At 43.3% G+C, this 22692-nt stretch overlaps 4 protein-coding genes and 1 long non-coding RNA gene across 6 annotated transcripts; 2 read left to right on the top strand and 3 right to left on the bottom strand.

Moving 5' to 3' along the window:
• Window positions 1-56: 56 nt before the first annotated feature.
• Window positions 57-848, bottom strand: LOC103651320 (uncharacterized). The gene is made up of 3 exons (XR_002268482.2): window positions 566-848; window positions 253-314; window positions 57-170 (listed from the first exon to the last, which is right to left on the bottom strand). It is a non-coding gene; the product is annotated as an uncharacterized lncRNA (long non-coding RNA).
• Window positions 849-4195: 3347 nt separating this feature from the next.
• LOC118476759 (transcription initiation factor IIB-like) lies at window positions 4196-4730 on the bottom strand. The gene has a single exon (XM_035966430.1). The coding sequence runs from the start codon at window positions 4728-4730 to the stop codon at window positions 4293-4295; it is 438 nt and encodes a 145-aa protein (XP_035822323.1). The 3' UTR covers window positions 4196-4292.
• A 4158-nt stretch (window positions 4731-8888) lies between these two features.
• LOC100856957 (glutathione S-transferase GSTU6) lies at window positions 8889-10006 on the top strand. The gene is made up of 2 exons (NM_001254843.2): window positions 8889-9414; window positions 9510-10006. The coding sequence occupies exons 1-2, from the start codon at window positions 9088-9090 to the stop codon at window positions 9888-9890; spliced, it is 708 nt and encodes a 235-aa protein (NP_001241772.2). The 5' UTR covers window positions 8889-9087; the 3' UTR covers window positions 9891-10006.
• A 2698-nt stretch (window positions 10007-12704) lies between these two features.
• LOC103651318 (uncharacterized) lies at window positions 12705-13477 on the top strand. The gene has a single exon (XM_008676936.3). It carries the CDS (start codon window positions 12907-12909, stop codon window positions 13276-13278), a length of 372 nt encoding a protein of 123 aa, XP_008675158.1. The 5' UTR covers window positions 12705-12906; the 3' UTR covers window positions 13279-13477.
• Window positions 13478-16576: 3099 nt separating this feature from the next.
• Window positions 16577-22255, bottom strand: LOC100274310 (uncharacterized). 2 transcript variants are annotated; one of them, NR_157841.1, is made up of 10 exons: window positions 21862-22074; window positions 21513-21659; window positions 21337-21404; window positions 20349-20618; window positions 19955-20065; window positions 19823-19873; window positions 18622-18765; window positions 18442-18537; window positions 17711-17782; window positions 16577-16878 (listed from the first exon to the last, which is right to left on the bottom strand). NR_157841.1 is itself a non-coding variant. In NM_001148673.2 (10 exons), the coding sequence occupies exons 1-10, from the start codon at window positions 21940-21942 to the stop codon at window positions 16795-16797; spliced, it is 912 nt and encodes a 303-aa protein (NP_001142145.1). In that variant the 5' UTR covers window positions 21943-22255; the 3' UTR covers window positions 16588-16794. The 2 variants fall into 2 exon arrangements, 1 of the variants encoding a protein (NP_001142145.1); NM_001148673.2 differs by having other exon boundaries at window positions 16588-16878; window positions 20561-20618; window positions 21862-22255.
• Window positions 22256-22692: the final 437 nt, after the last annotated feature.

Raw genomic sequence — 22692 nt, forward strand, 5'->3', positions numbered from 1 at the left:
CCTTAATAGGTAGTATAGTATATGGCAAAATAAAACTATGACAGTAACCATCAGTGGTTCCAAAATTGAGAACTGTGACTTACGATTGGTGCAAGAAAACCACCGAACACCATTATCCCAACTATGATGGTGAAACGTGTGGCATAGTAGACCTTTAGATTAGCTGCACTCTGTTCACATAAGGTAGAAGTTTATACCTTAGTAACAATCAAGCATCTTAGTATTTGAGTGCTGAAAGGCACACATACATACCAGAGGAGGTAAGAATGGAATAAATGATGAAAAATCAGGAAGTTCTTGGTCACGCTCTTCATCTGAAAATACGAGTTCCACATTTTTATTCTTTGATGTATTCTCAATCGTCGAATCTATGAACAGAGCACACGAAACTAAGGATATAAGACCAAAAAATAGCTTATGATGCATTTTCTGGTACCACTGCAACCAGAACCAACTATAAGATAGATTAAAACACTCAATCAGATTACAGAATCAAAGAAGTTGCACAAGACATGCAAACATCAATGCATATCTCAAGCTTTATTTTTTGAAAGGTCTACATTACCTCTTTCACCTCGGCTTGGCCTCGCACCCACGCACGGCGTCCACATCTGAATCTGGTTACCGGACACGATGTGATCTTTCGTTCCTTAACTAATCCGTCAGTGTCGTAGAGATCCTCCAAATCTCCTCCTCCTCCACGGCTCTAGAGGTTTCTGTAAATCTCTCGCTCTTTGTTTTCTTGTAGTTGCAGGTGAATCCACCATCTCGCACCCCCGGTCCCCACAACCCTTCCTCCTCTTCCTCTCCCTAGATCTCACATGTGCATGACGCCGTCTAAGGAAAGAAATCAACATGTATTAGTTGTCGCGTGATTAGGCTATTAATCAGGATTAGGGCATAAATAATATAGAAGATATATATACAAACAAATTACTCCACTTATCTGAGATGGACTGACACCACTTGTAGTAGGGTGTGGTTGGTGAAGACGCCTTGTCGTCGCAGATGAACTGGATGCTGCCGCGCCGATGGAGGAATGGGTACTGGAGCCGCATTGATGGAGGATGAGGTGTAGGGAGGAACGGTGTAGATTTACCGAAGCGAGCGGATGGTGTAGATTGCTGATCTAGTTTCTAACACCACTGATTAGTGAAAGCCTACGAGTTACTTATCTGCCAAAATAAGATAAAGTTGATACCATAATCAGAAGTTATTCCAGATTGGCTAGCTCAGAAGCATAAAATCTAGTTCCTCTGAAACCTAATGCTCAGGGCATGGATCATGAGAAGACATTAGTGAATTTAAGAGGTGAGATTCTGATACTAATCCTACATCTTTCCAAATTGTGCCAGGGAGTGGTTGGCTTAATGCATATGAAGCCATTCCAAGCGGATGCTATCTTCCTTGAAGCTCGTTACAGTTTGGTTACCTCCTCATCTCACATTCTTTGCATGTATTTTGGTCCACAAACCAAGCCTGCACCAGCAACCACATCTGGTACTCCTGTTACACAAACTAAGATAGGGTTTTATGGTATCTTGACCTTTTGGAATTATGATATTTCCGTAATCCTGGCGGTTCTCGGTAGTTAGAAAGACCACAAAATACTAAGTTAAAAGAATAGCTTACTGCACATATCGAATAAGTTGGGTTTGGGGATTATAAGCAACAGATCATAAGTCTTTTGAAGGCTTAGCACTCCTGACCTAGTTTAGTATAGTTTCGTATGTGCTTCTGGTCATAGTGCGCTTAACTTTTTAAGAGCAAATTTCATGGTATTTTATTTACTACATGAACTGTAATATGGCTGTGAAACTAAATCATGTCATTAATATATAAAATCAAACTGTGTAAGCCAACTGAGGAAACAAAACACAATCTATGTCCCGCGTTCCAAATTACAGATCACTTTAGATTAATTCTGTGCCAAACTTATGTAAATTGACCAAACATTTAGGAAGCTATATTAACATCTACAGGTTCAATACTAAAGTACCAAAACATATTTTATGGTGAATTTAATGAAACTAATCTGACGTTGTAGATGTTGGTGCATTTTTCCATAAACTTGGTCGAAGATAAAAAAAAAGTTTGACTTAGGACAAAGCTAATGCAACATTTAATTTGGAACAGGGGGAATACAAGACACTGAATGTGTGGAGGATCAGTCTAGCCATAACTGTAATTGTCTACTCTACAATAATATTGAACATCACATAAAACCACAGGGAGCTCCACCAGAAATTTAGCAGTAAACTGAACAAAATGCTGGTATGGACCACTGTGATCGACCAGGATGATGATGCAGAGCACATATAAACGTACGGATTGGCCCCAACAGGTTACCATTGCACAGACTCTAGCAGTTTTGTAGTTGAGTATGACAAACCAACATGGAACTTACATTTATAACTTATTTCTCATAAATATAATTGCCTAAATTCCTCTTCCCTCAAATGCACAGGGCAGATTGAGCCATTTCACAGGGCAGGCAAAGATATGAAATTCACCCAAAAATGCCCCAACCAGTAAAAATCAAATCTTTAGCCACAGCAGGAGAAAGAGGACGAAATAGATGCACACGTACCGTAGCGCGCCCAGAGCTGGGGCTGGACACCGGAGCACTCGCGGACAAGGAAGGGGAGGGAGGGGTTGCAGGCCTTGATGTCACCATAGTTCTTCTTCACGAACTCCCTGTGGGCGACCAGATCGCCAGCGCACCGAATCAGAAACAACAGTTTTAGATAGTCAAATCAGACGGGAAGAGTCGAAGAAGGTGCAAGGTTTGTACCGTCGTGGTAGATGCCGGTGATCCTGAAGTCGCAGGCCTGCTCGGCGTCGTTGCTGGCGATGAAGACGCTGACCTTGGTGGGCCCCCGCAGCTGGATCACGGACGGCTTCACGACGCTGAGCATATTTTCACATGATTGCATATCAAGTTACAACCCAAAGTGAGTTGCACACGATTTCAAAAAAAAACAAGAGCAATCAATGAGAATTATGCCTAAAGTTTGGAATGCGGTATCCTCTAATCAATGAATAGGCATTTGTGGCCAGCTCACATATTACGGGTGCAATCAGAGTGAGCACAATAAACGTGATTGCCAAGATGTGAAAACTAAGAGCATGATATTTTTAACTCCCATTCGTATGTGATAACAAGCCTATTTATTGGCGGTCTTGAGCAAAATCATAATAGAGTACTTCAACATCTAACATTTGATGCTTCTGATGGATGCCTCTCAAGTATCAATGTAGCATCTCATATTATCATCCCATATTATTTTCTTGGAATCGGAGTCAGACATTGATAGTGTCTGAAAATCGGTGTCGCTTCCATATTTGCCCTATTCTGCTTCAGTTGACCAGAAAATATCCTACCATTTGCATCCCTATGTCAATTAAAATCTAACTAAATAAGTTTTTGATGGAGTGTATGATGGGTGGAACCTTAGTTCCGTGAGTTCTGGATATTGCAAAAGCAGAAGATTTGTTTCACAGTGCACAAAAAGGAGAAATCTAAGGCACTAAGGTTTGACAGGTAACAATTCAAAAAAATACGCAACTGCTGTGGTCTGTGGTGTATAACAAGGACGTATATTTTAGGGGTACATAACAGCAGAAATTAAGATATAATTCATGGAACATTTTCCCCGCTGTCATTTCCGACAACCCAGATTTCTAGCCCGACTGATGCTGCTTCAGGTGCCAGCTGAATCTCATCATACTTAAGAAACTTAATGGCACCTGGATCATAGCGAAAAAAAACCAAAATCATGTACCTGTTTGCAGAGAAGAGGACAGAAATTTGGGTTAACAATATGGCATTAGCACTGGGAGAGAAAAATAAAACAATAAAAAATGGAATCAAGTGGAATATACACTCACAGGATCTCTGTACAGCGGGTACACAGGGATCTCTTCCCTGTTCACGAACATGGCCTCCGCGACCATAGGCCCTGTCATCGCGAGCATCACGATAACAGCAGCAGCAGCACAAATCATTCACATGTAGATATGGAAGAAGGATTACAGTGGGAGCTGGCAGAACTCTAGCCTGAACTGAAGTAGGACGATAATCAACCTCCATCCAATCCAAGGGACAATCATCCAGCACCAAACCCAGCAAGAATATAGAAAAAGCCGTCGACGAAAATATATCAATCAGATGTTCCAAATCTAGACCCCCCGCGGTGATAACCAACCCTGAAACCCCATGTCACATTCCTCACCTAAATCCATCGTCCCAGACCCAAAATCAGGCGAACAAGCACGCGGCACAGTATATCCTAGAAATCAGCACAAACTACTACATACTTGGATAGAACCAGATCGAAGCTGTAGCGTAAGAAAGGGAGTTTCGGAGAGGCGTACCTGTCAGCCATGTTGGCGATGGTGCGGAAGGCGAGAATGAGGGATCGGTCGGGGTTGGAGCCGCGGTTCTGCCACCTTCCGAGGGAGGAGGAGAGGAAGTCGCCCTGGGCGCCGTTGGGCTTGGCGATGACGGTGGAGAGGCCGCCGTCGGTGAGGAGCGGGTTGGAGGGGCCGCCGACGCGGACAGGGTCGTTGTCGTTGGACTCGTTGGCGAAGGTACGCCACTCGGAGGTCTCGTCGACGGAGTGCGCCTCGAGGACGAGGCCGGACTCGGTGCACACCGTGTCCCCCGCCGAGTGGTCGAATGCCACCTCCGTCTGCTTCTTGCAGTCGGGGCAGTAGGAGTCGCTCATCTCGCGGGGAGCGGGGCGAGGATGGCAGGGGCGGGAGAGGCGTCTTGCTCGCGGAGGCGGCGCCCGAGAACGCCACGACGGAGGAAGGAGGAGGCGACTCCTCATCGCGGAAGGCCTAGGGTTTCGGGGGATGCATCGCGAGCGGGGCAGGGACACCGTGGCGTGCGTCAGGGCGAGTGGGGCGAGGAGGAGGGGGAGCCAGGCGCGGCGGCGGTGTCGGACGGTGATGATTTGACGCATATTGATGGACGGTGCAGATTGGCTGAAGGCAGAACCAGGGGAGGCAGCCTACCCCTTAGAGCCTTAATAGGTAGTATAGATTTAAAAAAGACAGAGAGGCATGAGTTGACATATAATTGCAAAGCATTTTGTTCAAGCTGATGTGAGCATGTATCGACTACGAAACCACTGTGTCGTACTTGAATCCCCATATAGCGCTAGAAAAAGATTGTACAATGATTACAGGCTCAACCAACCAAAACGGCTAGATATAATCACTAAAGGTTCCCATGTCTAAATTATCAACTGGTCCACTAGTACTATATTGTCCTCCTATGTTATCCTCAAGGTCGGCATAGTTTTCAAAGTCGGCATTGTGTAAGGCACTATCCCTAATGGAGTTGTGTAGCGCCATACGTGCAATTATTATCTTCGATTGCTTCTCTATTGGATAAGATGTAGGTTTAGAAGAATACGACACTTCATCTTCAGAATACCAAACGAATGCTCGATAAATTGCTCATCATTTTCTAGATCATTAAAGTATTAAGTTTTAGATCATTAATAAATTGCTCACCATTTTCTAGAGACAAAAATTTGTGCATTGTGTGATGAATGAAACATCTACATTATATGAAGGATTAGAGCCATGATCCAAACCACGTGTCTATAGGGAAAAGTCCTAGCTGCCAAGAAACAACAACGAATTACATAAGATAGTAGCCACCACTATAATTACTTGCATTCATCAAAGAGCCTCAAAGCACTACAAACAATTTGAAGAACTACTATGGTATAGTAGCCTCTTCATTGATGATTTACAGGTTCTAAATCCTTAACAAGGGGAGATAAATCCGTCTTAATAATTACCATGTCCACATTTGCATGTCTATTGTCCAAGAAAACCATAATTAGATGTGCATCCATTTCACTATCACAATGTACTATTGTCCTTCTGAACAAAAAGGCAGCAATTCATGGCATATCTCATGAGCATTCCAATCAAACGCATCATGTGCGGCATCGATATCAACATCGAGAAACCCATGCGCTCAAGGTTCATGAGTGTCTCCTTGTTCATGAATCTCCCAACTGATGTGCAACACAAACCAGTGCAAGTATTCCATGCCCTCAAGGTTCATGAGCATCTCCTAGCCACCAAGAACAATCCATTCAGATGATACGACTACTATGCAGAAGTACCTCACAATGGAAGAGATTTCATCTCTGATGGTGAGGTCAATATCCATGGCGGTGGCGCCGTTCGACCTGATGTAGCGGCTCAACAGGCTGCATGTCATGGTGAAGCTAGTCACTTTCTCCCCAAATTTCTTAGATGCCATCTTCACCGTAGGCCTCGAATCTCCACTAGAAATAGAAGCGAAAGCTTTCGAACAAAAACAAAACCTGCTTCATTTTTTGGAGGGGCGGTGAGCGCGAGAGGAACTCTTCGATAGGGTGAGGGAGCAAGGGGGAAAAGATTATATAACCCCCTAAACTATATAGTGGTAGATACATCGAACCTCGACCTATAAAACTATATTGTACACCCTAAACTTTGTGAAAACAGATAAATAAGCCTCTCTAGTGGTTTTGGTGTCCCGTTTTACATGTGTGGTGGTCTAAGCTGGCTCTCCTTGACACCGTGGCACTTGGTCTTTGCATGTTAGCGGCACAACACCGTGAAGAACATCGAGCGCAGTCACAAGAACCCACACTAGGTGTCCTCGACATGGCGGCGCTCGTCGAGGCACAGGGGTCATCGAGACGTGGTGGCCTCGACGCGGTAGGAAGAAGACACCATGGTAGTATTGTGGCTGTGTAGCGGTGGTAGTGGAAGCAAAAGGATAGCGGCCCTTGCTGATCGCGCATGATGGAGCAGCGGCAACGAGGAGCTATATGGGGTTGCTGGCGATCGTTGTGATGTCAACGAGCATTATCCCCATCTCCTACCCACTCCAACGCTGCTAGAAGTGGACCTCAAGGTGAAAATCCTCTACAAAGATGACGAAGCAGTAGACAAAGTAGTTTAACTGTTAGAGATTAATTTATTTTTAGTTCTTTAAACAAATTAAATAATGTATTATTTTAATTTTTAGGAAACTTTTTATTTGCATCTATCTTGGAGGTAGGGACGAAATCAAAAAAAAATAGGAAGAACTAAACTAAATCGATAGAGTATAGGATCATTCTAAATTTATATTTTGTGTATTTTAAATTATAGGAGAGACTCTAATAAAGCTAAAGCTATATGGGCTCGGAGGTGGTAGATGGAGTCCGGCCCGGTCCACCGTGTCTCTGTCCCCGTATTTTTTTGTATTTTAACCATTTTTTTGAAAAATGCTCACCTCTAAATGACTTAATCTCGTTTTTTTGGATTTTTTGCTCGGCGCCAAAGGTTGTGGCGCCGAGGTAACACGGCTCGGCGTCACAGACCTTGGCGCCGAGGTGCGTTCTTGGCTAGCAACAACAGGCTGACGCGGTGTCGACGTGGTCGAGCTCGGTGCCATAATTCATGGCGCCGATGTCCGGTCAAACATAAAAGTGTAACAATAGGTAGCACTCACACTCAGCGGTTGTCATTTTTTACCCCAGCGGAGATCTTCCAGAATTAAATGGTAAAAATACACGAGGAGGCGCATGCGACCATGGGATCGAGCAACTTGCATGTGTGCCAGTGCTAGGACGATGCATGTTGCTTCCTCGGCGCAAGCTAAGGCGTTGCATGCGTTTATCCGACAGACAGACAGACACACGCAGACGATGTACCGGCGACCAAACATGGGAAAGACTAGTTAATACTAACTGCTGGATGCAGCTCGGTCGGCAGCTGCTTCACGCTAGGTGTATATGCAATTGCTAAAGTAGTACACACCAGCATGCAGTTGTACTGCTCATGTTTGACTGATCAGCCAAAAATTTCATCGTCCTGTCAAGATCAACCACACATTTTTGTTTGTTATATGGCGATGATTATTCACTGTTCATGATTTGAGACTGAACCCTTGTTTATGTGTTGACCGACTGCATAATCTCTTAGCTCAAAAAAATTAAATTTCACTGGTGGTCATCAGTTTGACGATCGTTTCGGTTGATTTTGATCGGACCTCGGCGCCATAAATCATGGTGCCGAGTTTAGCCACGTCAACGCTGCGTCAGCCTGTCGTTGCCAGCGAAGGACACACCTCGGCGCTAAAATTTATGGCGCTGAGCCGTGTTACCTCGTCGCCACAGCTTTTGGCCCCGAGCAAAGTGTTCAAAATCGAAATTAAGGGCCCGTTTGGCACAGCTCCAGCTCCTGATTCTAAGCGAGGATCTGGAGGAGCCGTGCCAAACGGGTATTTTTTAAAACTGATTCTCGTGTGGAGCCGAAAGATCGGGAGTCGTTTTTGTGAAGAAAGGTGGGATCTAAAAAAACCTGCTCTACCCTCCCTTAAAACAGCTCCTCAACCAACCAAATATAGATCTCCCCTTAAAGTTTGATCGAAATTACCCGCAATTGCCATTGGACAAAAACATAACGAGCCAATTTATGGATTAAACATTTGAGACCATTTTATGCACTACTATGATGGGAATATTTTATATGTTATTTTTTCATATTTTTTCCCCGTATATGCATCCTACTTATTGATTTGTAATAAAGTTGAACTGCAAAGAGTAAAACAGACAATCGCCACAGACCACCAACTCTCAGAAGACAAGAATCAGTTTACTTGCCAAACGGTTTTAAAAATGATTCTGATTTTCTAGGAGAATCAGGAGGATCAGCTCCTCACAAGGATCAAGATCTAGAGCTAAAGAAGCAGGAGCTGGAGCTTTGCCAAACGGGCCCTAAGTTATTCAAAGATCTAAACGTGAGAATTTTTCAAGAAAAGGGTCCAAATAAAAAAAATTACGGCCTCCGTCCCTGCTTGGAGCCCAAGCCGTGCCAACAAAGCGCGCCCGCCGACTAGCAACGTCGGTTCACCAATCAACGATTCAAAGTTGACTGGTCAACTCAGCTCGTTAAATATATGGTCGCTCGGCGCTCGCCCAGTCGCCCCTTCCGCTCGACGCAAATCGTGAAACAGTTTAGAATTTCCAACGAAAGTCCTACGAGCCTGCGAGTGCTAAACTGCTAACTGCTAAGACTGCAATGGCGGCCGGAGGCGAGCTGCAGCTGCTGAGCTCATGGTACAGCCCCTACGTGATCCGCGCCAAGGTGGCGCTGGGGCTGAAGGGGCTCATCTACGAGTTCATCGAGGAGGACCTCTTCAGCAAGAGCGACCTGCTGCTGAAGCTCAACCCGGTGCACAAGAAGGTGCCCGTCCTGGTCCACGGCGGCCGCCCCGTGTGCGAGTCGCTCGTCATCGTGCAGTACGTCGACGAGACCTGGGCAGCAGGCACCGGGACCCCTCTCCTTCCTGCCGACGCCCACGACCGCGCCACGGCTCGCTTCTGGGCAGCCTACGTCGACGACAAGGTAATAATAGTGCAGAGCGAGGCCGGCCGCAAGCTAACCTTGCTTCTTTGCGCTAGTTCTAGTTGACACCGAATGGTTCTGCGCTATTTATGCAGTTCTGCAAGGAGTGGATCAAACTGTACAGGTCGACGACGGCGGAGAAGGCGGCGGAGGCGCTCGGCGGCGTGGTCCCCGTGGTGGAGACGCTGGAGCAGGCGTTCAGGGAGTGCTCCAGGGGGAAACCCTTCTTCGGCGGCGACGCCGTCGGGCTCGTGGACATCGCGCTCGGGAGCTTCGTGGTGTGGATCAGGGTGGTGGACGAGGCGGCCGGCGTAAAGCTTCTGGACGAGGCCAAGTTCCCGGCCTTGACGGCGTGGGCGGAGCGCTTCTTGGCGGTGGACGCCGTGAGGGAGGTGATGCCGGACGCTGGAAGGCTGTTGGAGCACTACAAGGGGTTTCTGGCTAAACGGGCTCCACCTTCACCTGCTGGTTACTGATCGCTGTAACAGGAAGCTCAGTGTTCGTGTACTTTTCCGTGCGTTAATAGGTGTGTACTGGGGTTCAAGAAAGGCTTTGATTGTGTCCAGACGAATAAACGGATGTCTTTGGGGGCTAAAATGCTACTGATGATGGTTCTGGCATCATCCGCTCGTACCTGAATCCCATATACGCGCAAGGAAAAGACAATAAAGCCCGAGCCTAATCGGCGTCAGCGCTGACGCCTGAGGTTTAAGATAAAAAAAAGGCAGGCAGCTCGTCATCAGCGATTCCAAACCGTCCACTCGGACAGTCAAAAGGAAACGTCGATGGTCGCTCAAGCTAATCTATTGCATAGTTTATGCATATATCAGCACCCAACGACCGCTCGGTAACAGCTCCGTAATTCTGCAATGGCAGCAGCCAGATTGCATTCTGCGTGGCCCATTCTATTTCTTCGGTTCTTCCTGCCTCAGCAGAGGCAGAGCAACAAGCTTCAGTTACTGGCACGAGTTGACGAGCGGCAGCGGGAGCGGGGTTGCTGCTGGCTGCTGCTGGGGGAGTAGGCGATTGGCTGAGCGCGTACTGCATCTGCATACGGCCATACGGGTGAAGCAGGCGCTGGCGCCTGGCGATGAAGGGGGTGACCGGAGGGAGGACCTGGAGCAGGAGAGCGAGCGGTGCTGTGCTGCGCCGCCGCTGCGCTGCGCCCCGTGCCTGCACTTCTACCGTGGACGAGGCGTGGGCCGGGCCTGCCGTACGAGCACTTTTAGGCTCGCTTCTGGGCCGCCTACATCGATAACAAGGTAGTTTACTTGTCCTCGGCGCAGCGACAAGGACGCCTTTTGTTTTCGTGTTCACAGTAATCGACTTTATTGGCAGCACATAAGAAGATACATTACGATCTCGGCATTTTAGCATCGACGTGTATAATTTGTTTGCGGTTCTTCCCATCGTGGGAGCCGTGCTTCAAGTTCAAGACCGCGGAGGACAGGGACAGGGCACAGACGTTCAAGAACGCCATCCTTGCGGTGCGGTGGAGACTCTTGAGAAGGCGCTTCCGGAGTGCTCCATCTCCTAGGGAATCCGCGGGCTGCTTCTGTAAGAGAGAGAGAGTGTCCCACAGTGCAGAACTCTGTATTTACTGAGAGAAATTTAAATTGATAATATTATCTAAGGAGTTGCAGATCGTACTGACAACTATATCTTTAGTATAGAACATGTTAAGATTCAAGATCATTTGATAATTTTGAGTTTGAAAAATGTGCGAACTTATAACAATATTCTAGGGTTTCAAAATATGATAACTTGCAACAAATATGTTATTGGAACGTAATTTTCTCTTTTATGAGTGATTTTGGACCTTGCTCAGCAAGTCGTGCCTTGTAAGACTTCTGTTTTTGTTTTTTTATCTTTCCCTCTCTAATATATAAATATATAAAAATGTACAACTCTCTTATGCGTTTAGAGAATAATATTGTTTATTATATTTAATTAAATTGAGCTAAAGGCACGCACCTCGGCATTAGCCTAGGCCCTGTTCTAAACCTCTAGAACTAATAAAATCAGCTAAAATTATTCGGTCAAAACTTGGTCAACTAATATATCAACTAACTGTTAATTATAACATGGTTGGCTAAAAGGTTTAAGATCTATTTAGTTCACGGCTAACTGAGTTATATTTTACTTAAGGTTAGTCATTTGAATTGAAGAACTACCCTTAAAGCAGAAAATATTAAATAAAATATGATAAATTAGACATCGAATCAAATAACCCTTAAAACGGATCAGCTAATAGACCAACTAATTATAAGTTATACCTGATCTCGAATAACTAGTTTTTAGTTGCCTCAATCTAGCTAGTTAATGATTTGTTAAAAAAGCGAAGCGTCGTGCGGCCACCGTGCCCTAGCTAACAATTAGGTCTAGATATTTGGAACGATACCTAAAAAGCAAAGCGCCGGCCGGCCTAGGACATCGCCATCGTCGTAGTGGCCACATCAGCTTCGTGCGGGACACGCTTTATTTGATGCATCCCTGTTCTCCCCGAGCCGCCACCGGGTGGCCACTAGCCAGTCCCGCGAGGGCATTCTAGTCTTTTCGCATGATTTTAATATGTATTACTCAGCAGTCCAACACAGCTAGGTTTTGTTTATTTCTCTCATGGATTATATAAATTGCATTATGGAAAAATGTAGATGAGTAAAATATGACTTTAAGATTATAAATAAGCTAAAATAAGCTACTCAATATGCGTTTTTTAGTTTATTTATAATCCCAAAATAATATTTTAACCTACTACCCTTCACTATAATCTAATTTATATAATATAGAAGATAAACAAACATACCCTTAATCTCTTAATCTGAAACGAACAGACCAAATTCAGGTCAACTGTAACCGCCCTGCGCACACACGACCACGTTTTGACCGGACAATTACTCTTATCTTACAGTTGACTAGATGAGTTGTACGGTGCAACGGCAAAGCGTCCAGCCCAAATGCTATAAAAATACTTCTGCCGTTTAGCACCTTTTTTTTTTAAAAAAAAATCTCTTTTTCTTTTGCGAAATATACCGAGATTCCTCAGAGTGCGACTGCTGTCGCAGTCCTGCGACGATGCGGTCTCAGCAAACGAGCTTTCGGCTGGTAAACGTGTACGCCAAAAGGCTGGCGAATAAGTTGCCAAAACTCGAACCGAGATTTATTTATCTCTTCTCTAGTTTTGTTTTGGATGGATAATCAAAAGGAAAAATAGAATCAAGTTTTATATCTGTTCAGAGATATTAAAAAAAAAGATCCGCCCGCGCGCGCGCGCACGCACGAGATGCCTTCCTCCCGAATTTAAACGCGAAGCAACAGACGTCAGACAGCACAGCACAACGCAGCAGCGTACTACTCCGTCCCTACTCCCCTCCCACCCCGGTCCTTCCCGAGAGGCACTACTAGGCCACGACCCCTCACGCCTCTCCTACGCGAATCGCCCGCACCGGAAGCGAAGCAAGCCGCAAGGGGAGAACGCGAGCAGCCAGGGGCATGGACTCCAAGCCGGCCTCGAAGAAGTGGCAGGCAGGAGGAGGCGTGCGCGGGGCCGGCGTGTCCCCGGCGGCGCCCCCCGCGGACGCCGCCGGCAGCGGCGCGGCGATGGCGGAGTGCGCGGCGGCGTGCTGCGTGCTCTGCGCGTGCCTCCCCGTGGCCGTGCTCTGCTGCGTGGCGCGCGCCCCGCTCCGCGTCGCGCGGCGGTGCTGCGGCAGGTGGACGCGGCGGCGGCTCGCGCCGGGGGTCTCGTCGTCGTTCTCGGACGCCGAGGTCGGGGAGTTCCTGCAGGGCGGTGCCGGCGGGCGGGCAATGGGGGCAGCAGCCCTCGGCGCGGTCGGAGGAGGTAGCGCCAAGTTAGCCAGTTACTGACACTTTTCATCATCTTCTCTCTGTTTTTTTTTCTCCTCTGCGATTTTGTGGGCTGTGTGTAACACTCACTGATACGGCTTCGAAGTGGACTGAGGTCTTGTGAAGTATCAATTCCGTTGCAGCTGGTCAATGTAACGTAGTACTTATCGTGCATTCAATTTTCATCGCTAAAGATAAACATGCGTGTTTACTGGCACAACCCCACACAACCTGCCAAAGCTCTGTTGAAACGAGGGGAGCCTAGAGAGTTTGGCTGCTCGGGTTCACGTGGGGACGACGAATATCTCATCTGTGATCTGACGAGCGAGCGCCGTCCAAACACAAAAGTAATAACGAACTAAAAAGGAGCAAGAAGGGGGGATGCAAAAGCCGTCACTATCGGTCGGTCTGCCAAACCCTGCTGGCTGGGCATCATTCGTGCGTATCGCTTGAGGTCCAGGATTCGTCCGGGCTCGGCCGGCGGGGCGGCCGCATGGGCGAGGGAGGAGACCGCATGCCGAGGGCGGCAATGCCTTCTCCCCGCCGTTGGAAAAGCGGCACGACACGTGCGAGACGCCGTGCGCGTTTCTTGTTACCGCGACTAGTGGTGGAAATAGCCGTGTGCAGTTTCGAATTAGCTCAATTTGTGGTATCTATTAAAACTTGTACTATGAATATCCATATCAATATTGTTTTTTATATAGATACCAAAACCTTGTATCCAAATTCGTGTATCCATGTTTGTGAAGAACGAGATATAATGAATCTATTTAAAAAGGATTTTTTTTTCTCTTTGACTAGTAACTAATTATTTAATTTAATATTAATAAATATGTATTGAAACTACTGGTAGTATTTTTATAAGTATTTTTAATATTAATTAAGTACCACCGCTAATATAGAAATATTAAATTAATTTTAGTTCTTCTCTAGTTTAGTTCAAACCTGATATATATTTTTTGTTGTCAATCACTATGACATTTTACTTTGTTTTTTCTGATGTAGATTGTTTCTATAAAATTTATAATTTAATGGTAACTATTAGATAAAAAATGATTGTTTAATTGATATATTTATATATCACATAATTATTGATAAGTATATTATTTTTATGACCTATGTTATATATCTAAATACTTTGTTCTCTACTTTTCTAATTATAAAAATATGATAAAGCAAAATGGTTGGCTACTCGTCACCTATCATTTGTATTTAGTTTTTTCACTTCACATTTTCACATTTTCGTTTTGCTAAATATTATCTATCATATTTTACTTCACTTCGGTATTATATATTATTAGAGATGTATTTTGATTTCATTTCACTTTTATTATCGATGAACTTAGTAGTCAAATTTTATTCATCTATGTCAAATTTAATAATATGCACCTTGAGATTGTTGGACAAGAGGGCATTTTTTCGATTCCAAGAAGTTTAGAGTGGTCCTTAGCCAAATTACTCGTGCACTGTGAGACGCTCTAGCGAAGGCATGGAGCCGAAAATAGTTTTGTTTTCCCTATGGTGCATTTGATCGAGAGAGAATAGGTGGTGATGGGAATGGGATGAAAACGGATACTTATTTGATTATCATTTTTTTTATTTTTTTTTTCTTTAATTGCAAATAAATAGGATATAGAATCTGCTATGCAAATTTGTATTCTTGTTTTTAACATTGAACTTCAAAAGATTCATAAAAGGTAAATCTCAAATTTATGATAGATTTAAAACTCATATGCATATTCGGTTACAAATTCAGATATTTATTCACCTTTTTTGTAGAGGGCAAATAATGCATAAAACAATTTATACATTTTTTTGTATTTGCAATAATGTGTTTGATAACATAAGAAAAGGTCATCATCGGATTTCATACATATTTATTTTAAAATATTAAATATATCCTAACAATTTAGATATCCACTTTTATCCCTTCAATATTTGTTATGTCTATTTGTTTAGTGAGAGTGGGAGGAATGGAGAAAAAAAATAGGAGTTTAGTGGACAGGATGATCACAAATGAATAAGAATTATGCTTAGAGTGAAAAATATGTGTGCGAATATGTGTGCATTCACATCTTTCATTCAGAAATGTCAATTGTGACATGTTTTTTGCTCCCCACCATTAAATTCCCTCCATAGGTGAAAGATTAGAGTGAATAGGCTTAAAAAAAGACGAGAGTGAAACAAAAATCAAGCTCACAAGTAGCTCAATCTAATTTAAAAGATTTTCCTAGGTGAGCATGCCACATGTAGCTAAAATAGCTTACTCCATTAAGTTTGTCGATACATAACTCTATTGTTAAATCTTCTTGTTACCAAAAATGTTTCAGAAAACGTAGTCACACAACGTAAAGAAAGGAAGAAAGGAAAGTCGATGTCTCTTATCGCTAAAGACGGAAAGGAAAGTCGATGTCTCTTATCGCTAAAGACGGAAAGGAAAGTTGATGTCTCTCTTATCTCTAAAGACGGGAATGTTCTCTTAGAGCAACTCCAGTAGTTCTCTAATAGACTTTCTAAATCAACAATTTAAGTAGCTAACACAAAAATTTATCTCCAACAGTTCTCTAAATGAACTTTCTAAATTTAACAACTTCTCATCTAACCTTATTTTCTCTCTACATTTGGCAACCATTTAGCAACTCCCTAAACAAAAATGTTTACTGCATTACGTAGATAATGAAGGTAATTGATGACATTTTTGACTTTATTTTTTTTATGTGGATAGATACAAAACATAACTACAACCTATATTTAGAGAACTATTGGAGAACTTACATTTTTTTACTCCCAAAGTTATTTAGCAACTTCTTAAATCTGTGATTTAGAGAGCTAAAATTTACATAACTATTGGAGTTGCTCTTATCGCTATGATGGCTTGTTTGATCCCCTTCTCCCAAACAACTCCAGAAAATATCCCTAGTGGTCCCACTGATAGTCCCATAAGTCAAAAAATAGAGCGAAACCAAAATCAAACTCCCTCGTGTTGATCTGCGAAGGTGTCTGCAAGGACAAGATCCTTTTTACGCTTTAGCCTTTTTTGCGCACCAATTTACACTGGAGGAAACAACTTTTCTATCAACGAATGTTATCTTGGACGTTCATTGAACATGTCATTAGAGACCCGTATGTGGACATGCTAGGTGCGTTAAAGCTTAGTTTACACAGCTTATAAGTGGAGCCATTTAATTAAATTGAATATATGCCAGGAGTTACGTACACGTAAATATCTTGTCACATGAATGAACAATCTCAAATGAGATAAAAGATATAACCAGCCTGACTCTTCTGCTGCACAACGCAAGCACAGTCCAAAATGGATAGCACGGGAACAAAATCACAAACAAAACTTTGGCAGTGTCACCGAAGAGATACAGGAACATATGACTGTCCCGATGGTCTATTGTACATGTGGTTAAAGGAAAACAGAAATCAAACGCATCAGATTGCACTATAATCTGGACCTAAAACAATAAACACATCTGATTGATCTTTAGCCCTTACAGATTCGAATAGACTTCTAAAATTGTACAATTGAAGTCATAGGAAATATGGGACTGCGGTCCTTGGGCCTCGCATCTGGTTGTTCTCCTCTGTCTCTGTGAAGAACTTGACATCCCTTTCCTGGTAACAGTGCAAAACATATTGTAAGTCGGCATCAAGTCATATATCTCATGAAACATTAGTAGGCAACTTGAGAAAGCAGTGGGACAAAACTTGTTGGCCGTTTGCTACCATAGAAGGAGCAAAGATACAATAAGCATAATGCTGATTAACTACTAAATCTCAAATGGTTTTTGTTTCCCCAATAAGGCCTTGTTCAGTTGAACTCCAAGTCAAGGGGGCTGGAGGGGAGTTTTGACTTGTTGCAGGGGATCCAATCCTCTCGGTTTGGGGATTAACTGAACAAGCCCTAAGTATGGTTGATGCACTTATACATAAATTCGTTTATTTCATGAACAGTCAAACTGAAACCCTCTCCCTACATACCTTCATTGCTCGTTTCAGGTCCAACCTCTGCATGTCACTAGCAAGTAGTCCATTTCAAATAATTGGGCGTTTTTTTTTGGTACACAGTTTTTGCTATGTATCTAGAAAAGACAAGCCAACCTATTTCGAACCGAAAGTACATGAAAAATGTCCAGCACAAACTTGATGTATTATGGCAAAAGACAGCAGCTGGTGACCCCACTTAGCTGTACCATAGCATTAATTTTTATAAAATCTACACTAATGTAAATACACAAAAATATTAGCCAGAAACACTGGTTGCATAATATATCTTTTGGTTGCACATCAGAAACAATTAACCGTACAAAAGTTGCTTGTAAAAATGCACACTAAAACCTACTGAGGATTGAGATAAACTTATTGTATAAATTGACTCAAAAGTCAAAAGTAATCAGGTGTGTGTAATGCTTCTAGCAGATCCTTGAAGACAAAAGAACTGACATACCATCTTCTCATCGAAGCTTAAGATAGAAGCGACATTGCCACATCTGTAGCAATAATTAGGTGCAGACCACACCTGGAAAGGAAAAAGGAAGTTACTATGGGGCATCATAACAATCCAATATGATCACACTCAAATAAAAATGCAACAACAACAACAACAATGTCTTTTAGTCCCAAGCAAGTTAGAGTAGGCAAAAGTTGAAACACAACACAAACCACAAGTCAAGGTCAGACACTCCTGTTCAAGGCTAAATCTTTGGGAACATGTCATCCTTTCGAGTTCCTTTTACTGCCTCTTCCTATGTCAACTTCGGTCTTCTTTTGTTTCCCTACCCATTGCTATCGCGTCTTAGGATCCCATTACGCACTGGTGCCTCTTGGGCATGTTCAAACCATTTCAAGACAAGTTTTTCTTCAATTGACGCTACACCTAGCCTATCACGTATATCAACATTCCAGAGTCGATCCCTTCTAGTATGGCCACAAATCCAACGCAACGTACACACTTCCGCAACACTTGTCATGCTGAACATGTCATCTTTTTGTAGGCCAACATTCTGCACCATACAATGTAGCAGGTCTAATCATCGTTCTAAAAAACTTTTAGCTTCTAAAAAACTTGTCTTTTAGCTTCTGTAGTACACTCTTATCACATAGAACGCCAAATGCTTGAAAAAACATAGTTCCATACTACTAACATGAGTGCTCATCTATATGTGAACAAGAACTCACAGTGACAAGGCCCTTCTCCTGGAACATGTACTTTAAGCCTTCCTGGACCAGCTGGTGAGCCCGGCAAACTAGCTCGATACCGTTAACAAAGTTGAACTGCATGGCAAAAGGTGACATCCACAAGGAGAGAATAAAAAAACAATCCATAATAATAAAAATAAGCCTACATTGCATACAAACCTCTGCTGTGACGCGCGATCCAAACAGCCAACCTGCTCCACGGGGACTAACAGCCCATGTCTCTATCTCCTCAGGGTCACTCCACATAAGGTCGCAGAAAGGACCTTCATGGGGAATTTCACAATTGCGATCAATTGTTCGTATCTGGTAAAAAAAAGATAATCAAAGCTTCAATCTCATTGAAACAATTAGTCAAAATAAGAATCATCCAAATAATCATGCACTCTACTGTTCTTCAAGAAATGAGTCAGAAATGCTACGAACCAAATCAACCCCAGAATCATGTGCTCAGTATTCTTCAAAAAATGAGTCAGCAATGCTAGTTCATTGATGATAAGCATTCTTACTACCAAAGAAAATTATATCAGAAACATGTCCAAAAAAATACAGTTAGCACAACCAGCTGAACATAAAACAGAAAACTAAAAATCACTGAAAACAACATAATAAATACCCGTTCTGTTGTTTACTACTTAAAAGTTCCAAACTTCCAAGATATATCCACCGAAGCAATAATAGCTGGACAACGCGCGAAGGCCCCCAATGGCAAGCCACTAGTAATGAAAGGGCCTCTAGCAGAGTTGGTTAGGTGGACTAGGTAGCATTCCACAGGTCCTGAGTTCGACTGGCGTGGGAGCAAATATCAGAATAGGGTTACAAAAAATTCCCTCGTTTTTTCCCATGCTAAAGCACAGGTGTAAGGTCCGGCGACAATCACAGTCTTCCACTGTTCTTAAGGCGTCGCCTAGGCGTCCAGGCGGTGGTCCAACGCCTAGGCACCTTGCCCGCCTACCTCGCCTAGGCGTTCAGGCGGTGGTCCAACACCTTGTCTCGCCTTACCACTTTAAAAACCATGCAGTCTTCTCACATGGGCTACGGTGCCATTATGTATGGGTGGGACAGGGGTTCAGGGTTTTTTCCGACTTGTGTAAGAAAGTCTTCTCTTAATGCAATGCTCGGGGGCTGTCTTACCCCCCGCAGGTCGAAATTTTTATCCACTGAAGCATTTTATTTATCACCGATAACAGTGAAGTTTTCAAACAACTGTAATTCTTGAGGTATCTGTCATGTATGGCAAACTACAAGACACGAAGCTCAGCACCCGATGAGATTGGAAGGGTCATACTTAAGGGTTTATTCATTTATAAACAAATGTGTTCACAGATGGTTATAATAAAGTTATGGAAGAGAAGTCACCGACCTGATCAATAGTACGTACATCAGGAGAAAGACCGCCATGAACACAGAGGACCTGAATCCAGCATATAATTTAGGTAGACTTGCCGAGATAGCATGATATGAAAACCTGTATTTTTTCCCTAGAGGTACTTACTTGACCATTAATGATTGCTGATAGCGTAAGGTAATCAAAAACATCAGTGCAATACCGCCATGCATTGGCGTTGCCATACTTCCTCTGACACTCATCATAGAAACCATACACCTAAGGATAAGTCACATTATTATTAGTATGCCAGCATGGTAAGCTAAGACATGTCAAGTGTTTTCAGCCATTTGTGGTACAGTATGGATACAAACATGCAATGTAAATTGAGAGTTAAAAGAGATAGCCATATAGAGTCATAACCAGGGGGGAAAATAACAAGAACAATGTTGACAGGTAATTTAACAGGCACTGGCTAAAGAAAACCTAAGCATAACACACAGGCCGATTACCAGATAATATTATCTTGAGAATCATAAGACTTCAATAACCATATGTGTACCTTGCATCCCTATTCACAATTCTGAGGGCACAGTGGAGGGTGACCAGATGAATACAACACCTTTTGAGCTCACAAGTAAAGAGCAGAACAAAGAATCATGGAGACATATATTGGACTCAGCCACTCAAGGCATTTAGTTGCAACCAAAGTGGCCTAAATCAGAAAAACTATGAACTGTACAGAATTAATGTTTTTCACATACAAGAATATACCTGTGTCAACTGCCTACTTTCATGATTTCCACGCAGAAGGGTTATGTGTGCAGGATACCTAATGACAATTGGAACATCCATCAGCAAGAATTAGCCATAGATGGTGACAATTCTTGGAAAAATTCTTGATGGAAACTATAGTAACGATGAGAACTATGAGAATCAAAACTATCTCATCACTGCATTGGTTCATTGGGAAAATGTATGAGAATGGATGTTCCACACTTGCGGTTCATGCTGCCTAAAAAGGGTAGGAAATTTCTGTTTCTATGTTAGAACATAGTAAACTCATTCAGCTACCACATATGTTGGGTGGACAGTGCCAACCATGGTTAAACATATTCAGATCAACTCCAGGATATCATCTGTATTTCTCAGAAATCAAAACAGCATACATTATTTAAGTTTTCACTGCATGGTAAACTTAAAGATAATTTGATCCGCACAGAAGCCAATAATTAAGGAAATGTATTATGAAAAAGTGAGTCAACAAGGCACAAAAGGATATGGATAGTCAATTGGCAATCAACCAATACAAGTCATTTAGCATAATTCTATTTAAATAAGCTACTATGGTTAATTATGTAGCAGCAACCATTTTCCTAAAACAAGGTTGTGTTATAATAAAAATGATTGTGCATCAAACATTAAGGAGGTTCTATTGCACTAACAAGACGAAACAGTGAAGCAGCTATTACAATAGAAGCTAGGCAGAAGAAACATTGCAACAATCAAGTAAACAACTGAGTATGCCAAACAAGAAACTGACTAAATACCTCGCTTTTAGTAGCAACAGGATGGTGAAAACCTCCAGACTGTTGAAGCCACGGTCCACAAAATCACCCTACGAGTGAACAACGGCTAGATTGAGAAAAGATAGTCATGCCAAACCTTCCCAACAAACACGGCTCTCATGAAATAGCAATGAAGAAAAAAGCTCCGCAATCCGCACCATGAAAATATAGTTCGTCTCTGGGACGTGGCCCCCCGTCGCGAAGAGCTTCATCAGGTCATGGAACTGCCCATGGATGTCACCGCAAACCGTCACAGGGCTATTCACCGGTTGAACGTTCGACTCTTCGATGAGGATCTCCTTCACCTGGACAACCAGTAAAGCAGACCATGGTTACACACAGACACCGCCAGCAAAAGCAGCCGTTCTTCCAATCTACCTCCTCCCACGAAGAACCCTAGCACCACAGCCGCGCAAGCTGTGTGCTCGTGTGCCGCCGCCCTGGAGAGCAACGAGGTAACAAAAACCCTAAGGGGCGGAACGAGAGAGTCAAAGGGTAGGGACTCACGTATTCGCAGAGCGACTGAAGCTCGTGCTCGGCGAGGTGCTGGCCCTCCTTGACCTTGGAGATCCACAGATCCACATCCATGGCGGGGGCGGCGGCCAACCGGGCGCGTGGGATTTGAGGCGGAGGGGCCGGGGGCTCGTTGGAGCCGTGGAGGGAAGAGGAAACCCTCTCGCTATTGGCGCCTCCTCGATCTCGGCGGGGAGGCGAGCGGCGAGAGGGGAACGAGGAGCCGGGGAGGGGACAGGAGGCGAGGTTGTGATTTGCGCCTGGCTTTTTGGGCGGCTGGCTTTGGGCGGCTGGCTGGAGTCGATGAGCACCTTGGCTGTCTCGCTCACAGCCTCGTGCTTGCGGCTGCACGAGACGACGAGGTCTCTTCTTCAGTTTCCTTTTTCTTCTCGGACTAAAGTGGTTCACGTTTGAATTTTGATCGAGTTTATACATTTTCATATTTATGGCTTTAAATTAACTTATTCTCTGTCCCAAAATAAAAATTATTTTGAAAATTAGTGAGTTCATATCTAAAATTATTATCATTCATTTGAATTTAGACATTAAAACTAAGAGCTAAAACAACTATTATTTTAAAACGGAGAAAGTATTAAAATATATTTTATAGTTAATACTCTCTTTATCCCAAATTATAATTCGTTTTAGCTCTAGGTTTTAATGTTGATATTCAAATGGGCGGTCATGAATATATATATATATATATATATATATATATATATATATATATATATATATATATATATATATATATATATATATATATATATAAAGAGCACATATATTATGTATTGTATGAATTCATTAATAATCTAAACCGAAATT

This window comes from Zea mays, chromosome 3 (assembly GCF_902167145.1).
Source record: "Zea mays cultivar B73 chromosome 3, Zm-B73-REFERENCE-NAM-5.0, whole genome shotgun sequence".
Classification (NCBI taxonomy): Eukaryota; Viridiplantae; Streptophyta; class Magnoliopsida; order Poales; family Poaceae; genus Zea; species Zea mays.